Genomic DNA, 13,912 nt, shown 5'->3' with positions numbered 1-13,912 from the left:
CAACAGGATGTTTTTTAAGGCTGTAGCTTGCAGTTATTTTCATCATCGATACACATGCTGATTATTTTCACGATTAATCAAATAACCATTGTTCCATAAAGTATCAAAAACTTGTGAAAAATGCTCATCACAGTTTGCCATAGCCCAAAGTGATGTCTTCAAATGTCTTCTTTGAAAAAAAAAAAACTAAAACACTGAAAGACTTTTTTATGTACTGTCAAAAATGAGCAGCAAAAAATTCTCACATAATTTTCTCAATCAATTAATTAACTTATTATTGCAATTTTCAAGTGTTTTAACACAAGGTGGATGGATACTTTTCATTACTTTTGCATCATCTTAATACCAGATATGGTGAAATTGTTCACCCTAATATAATGTATTTTTGTGGGCAGTTTTATTAATTATTTGTCCAGACATTCCTTCCTTTGTTATGCAAATGTGTAGCTAATGCTAGCAGTTGGTCTGTGTAGCTAACATTAATGTTTTTTTCTGTGTAGCTAATGCTCGTGGTATGTGTCTGTAGCTAATGTTAGCATTTAATTTGTGCAGCAAACATTAGCCATTGGTGTGTGTAGCTCACGTTAGTGATTGGTCTGTGTAGGTAAGGATAATGGTTGGCCTGTGTAACTTATGGTAGCTGTTGGTCTGTGTAGCTAGTGTTAGCAGCTGGTGTGTGTAGCTAATGTTAGCGTTTGGTATGACCTGTAACTGTTTCTTTAAATTAGATGTTGAGTATTGGATGATGGTAGTATGTTAAAGGCTGGAGGAAAAACTTGTGCTCCCATTCTGCTGTTTTCTTTTCTTTAATGAAAAAAATTTCCACACAGTGAAGCATTTTTTCACTAGAAGTCATGATAATGAACTGACTGTAAGATTAGCTGCTTTCAGTCAGACCTCAGTGAAGTTTTGTAATGTATGAATACTGTGCATGGAAGGATATTCTTTTTCTAAACTGTAATCTTGATAATAATCCCAATTTTTATTAAATGTATCTATAATCTGATGACATCTTTTTTATCTGTCATGGATCACAGTTACCTTTTGTATCCTAATTACATAATCCTGTTACATGTTATGTCTGTATAGATCTCTTGGGGAGGGCAGACCTGAGACCAACAGAGACAAAAGAAAAACCAGCTCAAACAGCATCACATCACCACCAAACAGTTCTGAGGTTAAAATTAGCCAGCAGGATAGGACATTTTAAATCCTCTGTAGTTCACTAATACTGCTGACAGGAAACAAGAAAATAATCAGCTGATGCATCAATATTTAAAAAAAGATATCTCACACCAAATAACCCCCACTATCAATACATGAAACTATCTACAATCTGATTATAACAACACAAAGGCTTGGTGTCAATTTTTGATCACTAATCTGATCAGACTGCATCACATAAAAGTGATTTTTCCAGTCAGATATAAGTCATTTTCAGTTATTGATGTTGATTATTTTCCAGGTTTGAATTTATCTGATGGATCTATGTATAGATGTATTGCTTGATATATTGCTTTTTGATTGATGCATTGATCAATGTGTTGACAGCCTGTGTGTTGCGGTATAATGGATTCTCTCTGGTCTACGTCCTCCTGCTGCTGCTGCTGCCAATGCTGCCTGAACCCTCCACCCCCTCCACCTCAGGTACCAACACACATCAATACTGAGCCATAATGATCAATAGTCATAAGTGCTCCATAAGTGCCAACCAGGACTTATCAATACTCCATCAACATCCAGCAGTACTCCATCACTTCTTATCAATACTCATCAATAGGGATGTAACAATACATTCAACTCACGATTCAATACGATTTCTGATTCTGGCTTCACAATATGATTTTTTCATGATTTTTTTAACAGAATGAGCTTGCAGACAAATTATGACAGAAAAATATTCCTGTAATTATTTCTCTGACAAAAAACACAACATGTCTGAGGTAGGGTGTAGCTGCAAAACACAAATAATAACAAAAAATGAATAAAAATTGGACTTTTAAAACAAATCTTACATTAATACAACTAAATTAATTAATTCTCTTAAAATAAACAAACTAAAGCTTGCATGTGTTCCTAGTTTGCAAATCTGCTTGTAAGCGTGGATTGTCCTTTTAATAGTTACTTTGCTCAGGCGTTGTTGACTGAGCTTCTTACTATGCTGTATCATGTTGGTTGTGCTACTTGTGTAGGTCATCACCCTCCTGCAATCTTTGCACGCAGCCTTAATCTTGTCTCTGATCTTCTCGCCCTCTTCATTTTTGAACACAGGTGGCCTTATCTTTTTTTTTGTTTTTTTAAGTTATGTTTTTGGATAGGATAGCTGAAGAGTAGACAGGAAAGAGGGGTGTAGAGAGAGGGGATGACACGCAGCAAAGGGCCACAGGCAGGAGTCGAACCAGCGGCCGCTGCAGAGGACCAACAGCCTCCATACATGGGGCAGCCGCTCTACCAACTAAGCTGAATAGCCGCCCCCTCTTACGCATTTAACTTATTCAAGGTGTGTCCAAATCCACTTTTGCCGTATTGCACCAGGGGTGCAGGGGTATCCTGCCCTGTCTTGCCCCGTGCACCACCTGCACACAGTGGGATACATCTATCAGGTGTGACCAAGTGCCCTCATTAATTTGCGAGTTTAGGCTGAACCTGCAATAAGCCAGTTCTCATCACCTTTAAGAAGCAGGAGCACAAACAATGGAGCATGACAGCGGATTTACCTGGAGGAAACAAAGAGAAAAGATTTTCAAAGCGAGGAGACAGATCTCCTGGTTCGAGGAGTGAAAGCATGAGAGTGTGCAATATATCATTCTCTTCTTCTCCTCCCATCCTTCCTCCTCCATCCCGCTAACACTACTGTGGGTGTAGGAAAAAGAATTTGAAGGTGTTTCTGAAGTTTGAAGTACGCAAAATTATGCACGGTATATCCAACCAGCTTTCTCAGAAGCACACATACCTTTGTCTTGTGCAGTCTTATGTGCTCTGCTCTTTAAAAATTGCATCGTGATTCATATTTCATCTCAACCTATTTCAGTCGTCACACATTTGTATCGATTTTTAACTGTCACACGATGCGTCATTACATCCCTATTCATCAACAGTCAGTAGTACTTGTCTGCTTCATGAAAGCTATGTTAGCTGGAAGTCTTAGAGCTCCAATCACAGTTCAGAGCTGGAGAGTTGTCAATCTGCTCTTTTTATTGATCGGCTGCAGATGTAACAGATATGTCCAGATGATGTAAAATAAACCAACAGTCTCAGATCATGATTATTCTCAAACCAATTGTGAAATCCCCTTTTTATTGTCATTATTAACATTTAGTAATATTGTTTACAAAACATTGATGCTAATAAAGAATACTGAATTGAAAAAAAGAATATTAATATGTGAGAGAGGTGACAACATGTCTGACTGATGACATCATCATAATAACATGTCATTATGATGATGTCATACCTGACACAGAGGAATGCAGTGATGTCATTAACTGCAGGAAATAGACCAGACACAACCTGCCCTTCTGTCTGTGTGTGGAGGGATAATCTCTGCTGCCTGAGGCTCACATACACACAAAGACATGCACATGCGCGCACACACACACACACACACACACACACACACGGTCTCAGCAGGTCTCAGGTGATGACAGGAAGTCAGCTGTTTCCTGAAGGATCTTCCTGAGGAAACACACAGAATACAGGGTGTTGTGTGTGTGTGTGTGTGGGTGGGTGGAGGGGTGGAAACCAAACAATCACTATGGTTACACATGAGTACATGAGTGCAAGTACATGTTTATATGTGTAATCTCAGAGTGAGAAAAAACATTCACTTCATAAACAACAACAAGACTACCCAATGAGAACGTAAGGCCTTGCCCCCTGGGATTATTTGCTGCATATCACTGAAAAATTCACTTCCTGTTTGTTTCTTAGGCAACACATGTCGCTGTGTGACAGCAGTTTGTGTCTCCAGTTTCCTCTTCCTCTTACTGCAGTCCTTCTTCCAGCTGACCACTGCCATGCTGCAGCCAGATTCCAACTGTAAGACATACCTGTCTATCTGATCACCTGTTTGTCTCTACAACTGTCTGTCTGTAAACCAGTCTGTTTATCTGACTGTCCCTACACCTGTCTGTCTATGTACCAGCCTGTCTGCTCATTTGTCTGTCTGAACACCTGTCTGTCTATCTGTGTGCAGGTACATCATGGCAGAAAGCTCTTGGTCAGCTCGGACTGCTGAGGTAAGAATGATATCACATATCCACCTGTTTACGGTCAGAGTAGGGGCCCTATCTAAAGCACAAATGGAAAGCGCAAGGTGCAATGAATTTAATTCATTCAAAGTGTGTCCAAAGCCACTTTTGCCGTCTCGCGCTTGGGGCACAGGAGTATCCTGCACTGTCCTGCCTCTTGCAACAGTAGTACACAGCGGAATACACCTATCAGCTGTGCCCAATTGCCTTGATTAATTCATGGGTGAGTGTTGTTGTTGTTGTGTACATTTTTTTGTGGGGTTTTTTTTGGTCCCGTGTGGTGTATTCAGTGGAATGAAATGTCCTTAACAGTGTCTAGAGAGATTTTGAGGTGAGTGGTCATTAAGTCCTTAATCAGCTGTTCTGGGTTGTCGTCCTATGTTTATTCTGGAAAAACGACATTGTCTTGCATGCTACGTGATTGTAGATTGGGTATGGTTTCTTTCATGTCCTTGTTTTCTTTGGCAACGGTGGTGAGTGAGGTAACGGAGTGGTGGAGGGATTTGTTTTCTTTTGTCAGTGTGGTTATCTGTTCTTGACTGAATTTGAGGCTTTCACAGAGTTGCTGAAATTCTTTGTGGAGTGCTTCAATGAGAGTGATGTTCGGAAAGTTTATTATTAATTGAAATCAAAATTGAAATTGGAGTGCCAGCATCTCTTGTTGCTCGGTGTGGAGGTGAAGTTGTCCTTGTCCCGGTCTAGTTTGGTGGCATTTATTGTGCAGAATCGTTGCACACACATTGTTTATTTCAATATTTACACTTAAAGGACCAGTGTGTAATAATTACAGGAATTTATGTACATAAATGAGATATATTATATATAAGTATGTTATTTATTATTATCAATCAACGTAAACTCATAATCTATATGTTCCCGTTACTTTAGAAATAGCCATTTATAGTTACATACTGTCGGGTCGACTTATGGAGATCATCATCCTGCGCCGTCTATGGCAGCGCAGAGTGGACAAACTGCACTAACAGTGAGTCTTGGGAAGCCCATGGCGACCTTACATAGACGCCACAGTGCAAACACGGAAGTAGACAGGGAGGATAGACACGGGTGATTGCTGGCAGATCATTTAGCGTTGTGAACCTTGACTGGCACAGTTTTGACAAATGGAGGATCATACATACACTGTACCAGAACAAAAAGCAGCGGACAGTGAATCCCTGTCATCCAAGAAGCGGAGACGCGAAGAAAGTAAACGCAAGCATGACAGGAAACGGCAAAAACACGAATCAACATCGGCATAGCATTTACACGTTGGAAATTGCTGATGGAGGACAAACGTTTTCACAGTGACGCCGAGGTTGCCTGTTTTTTGCTGGACAGGTAATTCATCCTACACACATATTTGTAGTTTGTTGTGAGATAGCTTTCGCTCGTCATTTTGTCCGCTGACGGCCACCGTACTCTTGGTGAGAGAGGGGCGGTGTCGGGGTAAATCCTCTTAGTTGCAATGTAAGGTTTGAACGCTAGATGCCACTGGAAATCACACACTTCTCCTTTAACTTATGTTCAAAGGACACTTTACTAATCCACACTCTTGTGTGGGGAAAAGACTTAACATAAAGGAAGGTGTTTTGTGATTGTGGAGACGTGTGTGTGTGTGTGTGTGTGTGTGTCGGCCAAATGCATCAGATGCTATCTTGTGCAGACAGACCTAATGCACCACGGACTTTACACTTCGACCAGGTTTTAGCCGGGCTAAGACACAAGTGTTTTTGACTCCAATGCACTGACTGTGCCTGGCCATGCATGCAACACACATTTTAAATTAGACAGGTCTGGACTGCAGGTAGGACAGTCTAGTACCCGGACTCTTTTACAGCAAAACCATGCTGTTGTAATACATGTAGAATGTGCTGAAAATAAGTAGGGACGTGTCCAAAAAAGACGATGTCTGGATGGCAGCATATGTTGCCCTAAAACTTGTGTGTACCTGTCAGCATTAATGGGGCCTTCACAGATATGACAGTTACCCATGATGTCATGGGCACTAACACACCCTCATACCACCACAGATGCTGGCTTTTGAAGTTAGTGCTGGTAACAATCTGGATGGTCTTTCTCTTTAGCCCAGAGGAAACGATGTCCATGATTTCTGAAAAGATCTAAATTGGATCCATGAGTCCAAATCTGAAATGTGGACTCATCAGACCACAGCAAAATTTTCCATTTTGCACCATCCTGTACAGTCCTCTATATAGATAGATCTATACAGATAGTGAGCAGTGAGTGAATGATTGCAGACACAACCACTTGCTCATGTTTATATCCTCCAAGGCATTGTGGGAACTGTAGTTCCAAAACATAGAGCAGCTTATCTTTAAAATAAGATATAGACACAGAATAACAACAGGAGAGAAACATGTGCGCACACGCACGCACGCACGCACACACACACACACACACACACACACACACACACACACACACACACACACACACACACACACAGCTGTTTCTGTTTCCAGTTAAAACTTTACTGACTCACATCAAATACACACTGTAGACATGTGGTTTACTGTGTGTGTGTGTGCGTGCTGACTCAGCTCCTGTAAAAGTCAAACATCAGTGTATAATTTGTTAAATGAAAGAGGAGGCAATCTGTTTCTTTTGTTTCTCTTCAGAAAACTTTTTTAAAAACTCTTTGTCAGAGGGTTTTGTTCCAGTAGATTTCCTCCTGTTGGAGTCAGGTCTGACTTTTCCTTCCTTTATATGTCAGCCATTTTCTGCTCTGTGTGTGCATGTGTGTGAGTCTGTACACCTCGAGCTTGTTTGTTTACATCTGTCTTATGTTGCATCTTGTGTAAGTCAGTAGTGGCACTAGTTGGTTTAACTGAATTAATTTAATTTATTTTATGAGAAGCAAATAAACAAATATTTTGAATCACATCTAAACATCATGTGTCATCATCATGCCATCATGTTACTATTAGTCAAACCAAAAGTGATCGACAAACACTGGTTCCCAGCCTGGGAGTTTCAACTACCCACTGGGGGTGAGGTCCCCTTGATGATAAGAAAGCTTTTAAAAAAATATACAGTTTGCCTATATCTCAGCATTGCATTAGGGGTGGGAAGTAACAAAGTACAAGTACTTTGATCTGCACTTTACTTGAGGATTTATTTTTCTGACAGCTTTTACTTTTACTCCCTACATTTAAACACAAATATATGTACTTTCTGCTCCTTACATTTTCAAAACAGACTTGTTTGGTTTTAATGCTTTTGAGGGAATTATTGATTATTTTTTACTTTGCGTCATTGTGACTGACTAAAAGACTGATTTGAACTAAAATGGATGGGACAATAATAGAAAAAAAAGATGATTCAGTGATGTATCCATCAGTGCATATTACAAACGACAGCTGTGTAAAAGATGAAAATCGATGTAAAAGATTAACAAGACAAAAATTACAACAAACAATGACTTAAATAAGACAAAAAACAACATATAAGATGTAACCAGACAAACAAGACAAAATAGACTTTAAAGTCATAACAAGACAAAAATGATGCAACATGTAACAAGGAGAAAACAATGTAAGAACACATAACAAGATGTAACAAAATGAGACTTAATCACAGAAAAGTTGAGCTTCAGTTGGCTTTGCATAGAAACAATCAGTAGAAATGTCCTTCAGAAGACTTTTTAGTTTTATACTTCAAATACATTTCAGAGCCTGCTCTTTTTCACTTTTACGGCAGTAAATAGGTTGATCATCCAGCCATCTCTGCATTTAATTCATTTCTGTGAAGAAAACTAAATTAATATTTATTTTATTAAGTAGTCTATTAAGTTTTATTACTACTATTATTAAGATATAAAGAGGATAAGTGAAGTGAAGACCTGAACACTAGCTCTATTTACCGAAACTTCACTGTCTAACAGCCTCATCCTGTATTAGTACACTGTTAAAACAAAGAGCTGCCAGAACAATGAGAAGAAAACACTGAGTTTATCAAAAGAGAGTTTCTGAAGTGTTTGACTTCTTCTGTCAACTCTTTGTTAGGCACTGTTGGTGCCTTTCTTAGCCTTTTCTGGAGGATTTTTGAGTGTTTCTGGATCTGTCTTTCCCCCCTTTCTTTCTTTTTCCAAGGCTCCTCTGGAAATTCTTAAAGAGTTTTTCTGAAGCTTTTTTTAAGTTACCTGTTGTGTTTTCTCTTTAACATTTTCAAGATTTCTAGAATTAGAGAGTTTCGTGACTTTTCCTTAAGAAATGTAGTTTTTCTTGAGTTTCCAGGGTTTTTTTTATGAGCTTATGGAACATTTTCTGGATTTTTTCTGAAGTATGTCAGCATCTTTTCTAAAATGTTACTGAAACTCTTATTTTCGTTGATCAGAACATATTTGCTTTCTTAAATAAACTTGTTTGGGTCTAGGAATTTTCTGCTGTCTGAACTCAAACAGCTTCTTCTTGTGAACTGTGGTCACATAACTCCTTTTCTATGCTGACGTTTATGTAAGTCCATAACAACTAGAAAGTACAGACAAAACTACAAAAATAAGAGCCATATTAGAGGGATCTGTCCCTTCGGAGCCACAACAAGCTTGCTGACATCTGATCCTCAGAGAGAGAGAGAGAGAGAGGGAAAGTGAGAGAGAGAGAGAGAGAGAGAGAGAGAGAGAGAGAGAGTGAGAGAGAGAGAGAGAGAGAGAGAGAGAGAGACAGAGTGTATGTGTGTGTGTGTGTGTGTGTGTGTGTGTGTGTGTGTCAGCACTGAGAGGGTTCAGTAGTCTCTCTGTCTGGACTACATGGCTCTAGGAACACCTACACACACCAATAAACATACAGTAACACACACATGCACGTGTGTATGAAATCTTTTGGTTTCTTTGGTGCTTTTAAAATGATGATATGATATATATATATATATGATATATATATATGATATATGATAATTGTTGTGCTGAGCTGCATGTTTCTAAAAAGAAATGTTAGTGTCACTTGGAAAGAACAGTACTTTTATATTTCACTCATTTAGTTAGTTCTTATTTTTTGTTCAGTTTTTTGTTTATGGATTTAATATTTATGGCTGGTATTGTATTTTACTGATTTGTTTTATTCATTTTCAATTATAATTATTTATGTTTTATTTAAGTACTAGTTTTTTAAAGCTACTACAGTGAGTTTTTAACTGGTTACGAAACAGTGTCAGTTTAATACTGATGCCTTTATATGTCCTCCATAAGCAAACAAAACTTCAAGTGATCATTGTCTGTAGAGTTATTTTTAATGTCTGCCACATTCAGTTGTCTTCAATCATTTTTGGGCAGTGGTTTCCTTTCTTTTCCTTTCATTTCCATTTTTGTTTTTAATCATTTTACCGTATTATTCTATTTGTCTTATTCTATCGTTTTTGCTAACCATTTCTTTTGTTGTTAGTTGTTTTGTTCCTTTTCTTTCTTTCTTTCTTTCTTTCTTTCTTTCTCTTGTCCTTTCCTTTTCTATTTTTAATCATTATTTTCTTACTCTCATATCATTTTGATTACCTGCTTCTTTTGTTGTTGTCATTGTCTTTATATTGTCTGTCTGTCTGTCTCTATCAGTCTGTCAGGCAGTGATGCAGGTTCAGCAGTGAGACAGGTGTTTCCAGATGTTGGTGTGCTGGTCGTTGGTCTGCTGACATGGAGGTTGATTGTAAGACTGAACGTTGACGCACACATACAGGTAATACACACCTACACACACGCACACACACACACACACACACACACACACACACACACACACACACTAATGAAGCAGGTGTAACCTCGTTAAGTCGTCTCCTCTTGTTTCTTAACAAGGTTTCCTGCCTATTAGTGTGTAACTCAGTAAGCTATTTATTAACTGTAATCTGCTTATATGACTGCACCAGGACACACTCACACACATGCGCGCACACACACGCGCTCAGGGTATAATGATTAGGTTTCAGGTTCAATCAGTTTATTAGTCGTTCTGTCAGAGTCTGTTTGTTAACATGATGCCAGACCAGCAGACAGCAGCAGTGACTCCTCATCCCTCCAACAGACCAGTTTGTCCAGCTGGGAGACGATGATGTCCACAGGTGGACAAACACTACAGTAGAGTGAATGAAATCTGAAATAGTTGTGTCATTCAGATCATTTTCATTTTCTGTTGATCTGTTGATCATTTAATCAATAAATTGTTTGGTCCATAAAATGGAGAAAAATGTTGATCAATCTTTCTCAGATCTTTTTTAATTCCTCATTATTTTCACCTACTCAGGATTAGCCTCCCTGAGCATTTAGTCTTGTGTCTTTCCTTTCTTAGTTGCTAGTTTGTCTTTGAACCTTTGTGTCAAGCATTCTGGCATTTTTCCTTGTGTTTCCTCATGATTGTTTGGACCCTTTTTCTGAGCTGCAGCTGTCCCTAGTCCTGAAGCTGCACGTTCCACCTTGGCCACAGATCTGGTCGTCCTACTGTCTGTCCTCTAGGGCTGCTCTGTTTACATTGTCAGTAACCACACTGTCATCCAGAGGTGATCCATCCTTCGACCCCACCTCCTGGTTACCTTCCAGTCCTGGTCCAGACATCCATGTGACCCCAAGCCTGAGGTTTCCTGCTTAGCCTCTGCTCAGGCTCCAGGCTGTCTTATGGAGTGGTCCCTCCAGTTTGTCCTGCTTGTGGGCCATCCCCTGGAGCAGTTCCATTCTTTGCCTTCCTGCTGGGCTGTATACCTGAGATGACCATTTGGCTTGATTTGGACTTTTTGGAGTTGTTTTTGTCTGGGCACTGTCCCTTGAAAGGGGTTTTTGGGTTTTGGTTTACTTTTTCCTGTTTCATTTTGAATGTCTTGTCTTTCTTATTGTTTCTGCTGTTTTTTCCCTTCTGTTTTGATTCCTGATTGTTTTCCTAGTTGCAGTTCATCTTTGTACCTTCCTGGCCTTTCTCCTGTTTCCTTGTGATGTTTTGGACTTTCTTCTGGATTTATAAGAACTTTGGATTTGCCTATTGATTTGGATTTGGTTGCTTCAATTGACTTATTCTCTGATTTTGACCCATGGCTGTATGACCCCTTCAAGCTTTTGCATTTTTGTGCTTTTTTATTTGAGCTTGTGCTTTAAATGCATTTGCACTGTACTATGCTGTCTCAAGTCTGCATTTTGGTCCATGTACTTGTTGTTCCTGGTCATCCCATTTGACATACATGCTCTGATGTATAGAGAAAAATGACCTGAATAGCAGCATGAACAGAAATTACCGTCTTATTGTCTCATAAAGCATAGCATTAGAGTAAAACCTTAAGTGAAGTACAATTTAAAGAACGAAAAAGATTCCTGTGCGCACAGGTAAGGTTCTGGTATATTTTTGTTTTGCTGGAAAATTTGAACTGACAGAAGGTAAATTATTCTGTTCAAGAAAATGCAGTTAAACAACCTATAATTTTGTAATGAAAGGAAATGTTAATGTCCATCTGACTCATGTTAATGGCTTGTCAGATTCGCATGTTCGTGATCACCTGACTCATGTTAATGACAAACTGACTCATGTTAATGACCATCAGACTTATGTTAATGACCATCAGACTCACATGTTAATCACTGTCAGACTCACATGTTAATGAGCATCAGACTCACATGTTAATGAGTGTCAGACTCACATGTTAATGAGTGTCAGACTGATGAGTTGCAGGACTGACAGGTGCTTTAAACCTGTGTGTTTCAGCCACAGCAGGAGGAGCAGCAGTCTGAGGAGCTGATGTTTGCGGAGGACTCTGTGATGGGAGATGAGGAGGAGGTGGATGAAGGCAGCAGAAATAGGGTTCTGGTTGAAGTGGAACTGCTGGTTTGTAAAACCAGGCAGATGGTGGGGACCATGATGACGACTGGAGGGAAAGTCTTGCTGACTGCTCTACTGGGACTTACAGGTGGGATAAAAACGGATAGGTAACTAGTAGAATCCAGCAGAAAACTGACCAGCAGGTAGCTCACCTCCACCGATGTGTGACAGAACAGGACTGGACTCATGTTGGACTAAGGTCTGCTTTTTAAAGATAATCTGAATCTCTTCCCCTCCTCTTCTCCTCCAGGTATCATCTTTCCCTCGCTGTCCTCCCTCCCTTACCTGCTCTGTTTCCAGGTGTTGTGCTCCTGGTGGGCATGGTCAGGTCAGGTCCCACCCCTCCTCCTCAGGTGTGTGTCTGTGATGTCACTGCTCTACTCCGCCTCCCATTTCCTGTTCGTCTACTGCTACCAGCTGCCCTCATTGCAAGAGGTGTGGCCTCCCAACCTTACATCTGCCAGGTAATACACCTCTAACAGATAACACATCTTGTCATGGTTCGGGATTTTGTTGGTTTATTTCCTGTTTTATTTTGGTAGTGTCTGGTCCTCCCTCGTGTGTCCTGTTTTTACTTCCTGTCTTTGTCTGTTTTCCTGCCTTTTGTGTTCAGTAATTAGTTTCACCTGTCTTTGACTGCCCTCACCTGTGTCTTGTTTTCCTCCCCCTCCCTAGTGTATTTAATCCTGTGTCTTGTCCTCTTTCCTTTGTTGGTTCATTCTTTCGTCTCGTCTCCGTGTTGGTCAGTGTTTTCCTGTGTTTTTGGATTTATTAATTTTTTGGTTTTCTTTCTCCCTGCCTGTTTTTGGATGCTCCCTCATCACTCTTGTAAGTTCTGTTTTTGGTCTGCAGTATTAAATACCTTTTGAACTCTACCCTCTGCCTCCCGTTGTCTGCATTTGGGTCCTCCACTTTGTCAAACCATAACAGAATGAACCAACCACAAATGGACTCAGCAGACTTTTTAGTGGCAGAAGAGCTGAGGAAGGCTAGCCAGGAAATTGCTCAGCTGCAATCAGCCATCCAGGGTTGCACAGATGTAAGACGCAAGATTTTTGTATATTTCCTAATGGAAAAGAATGTTTTGTCTAGGCCCAAACTTTTTATTTCTCCCCCAATTAATCAGCTCCTGGCAATGCTGGGTGTCTTGAAAAGGGAATTACAGGTCTACCTTGAGCTAATAGACTCTTTTAACCAAAAACCACCTGCTCAGCCTGCTAGCCCTCCCCCCACTCCAGCACCTGAGTTGGCTAGCCGCCGACCTACTACAGGCCTCCAGCCTGTCAGTTCGGAGCCTGCATGTCAGCCTGCCAGTTTCCTGCCTGTTCCAGCCCCTGAGTCATTGTCTGAGAGGCCACCATCACCTGTTCCAGCTGGGCCGCAGCCACCTCCTGTTCCGGTGGGGCCATCGCCACCATTGCCTCCTGTTTCGGTGGGGCCGCCGCAGCTATCTTCTGTTCCGGCTGGGTCACCACCACCATCACCTCCTGTCCTGGTGGGGCCGCCGCAGCCATCTCCTGTTCCGGCTGGGTCGCTGCCACTTCCTGCCCCGTTGGGACCTCCGCAGTCATCTCCTGTTCCGGCTGGGTCGCCATCACCATCTCCTGTCCTGGTTGGGTCGCAGCCATCACCTGTTCTGGCTGGGCCGCAGCCACTTCCTGTCCTGGTGGGGCCACGACTGCCGCCACCACTTCCTGTCCCGGTGCGGCCGCCACTGCTGCCGCCACCACTTTCTGTCCTGGTGGGGCCACCGCAGCTATCTCCCGTTCCGGCTGGGTTGCCATCACCATCTCCTGTCCCGGTTGGGTCGCAGCCATCACCTGTTCCAGCTGGGCCGCAGCCACTTCCTGTCCTGGTGGG

At 41.0% G+C, this 13,912-nt stretch overlaps 1 protein-coding gene across 1 annotated transcript in view; it reads left to right on the top strand.

Moving 5' to 3' along the window:
• The window catches only part of LOC146307157 (piezo-type mechanosensitive ion channel component 2-like), a 119,268-nt gene that overhangs the window by 11,573 nt on the left and 93,783 nt on the right, over positions 1-13,912 (top strand). Inside the window, exons 2-7 of the mRNA XM_084747082.1 lie at positions 1,552-1,647; positions 3,931-4,038; positions 4,196-4,238; positions 9,814-9,934; positions 11,939-12,140; positions 12,303-12,516. Coding sequence (XP_084603208.1) covers positions 1,552-1,647; positions 3,931-4,038; positions 4,196-4,238; positions 9,814-9,934; positions 11,939-12,140; positions 12,303-12,516 — 784 coding nt within the window. The remainder of the gene's footprint in view (positions 1-1,551; positions 1,648-3,930; positions 4,039-4,195; positions 4,239-9,813; positions 9,935-11,938; positions 12,141-12,302; positions 12,517-13,912) is intronic.

Source organism: Lutjanus erythropterus, chromosome 21 (genome assembly GCF_056507025.1).
Source record: "Lutjanus erythropterus isolate fLutEry1 chromosome 21, fLutEry1.hap2, whole genome shotgun sequence".
NCBI lineage: Eukaryota > Metazoa > Chordata > Actinopteri > Lutjaniformes > Lutjanidae > Lutjanus > Lutjanus erythropterus.
Note: the sequence above shows the minus strand (reverse complement) of the source record. Positions and strands in the feature narration are given on the sequence as shown.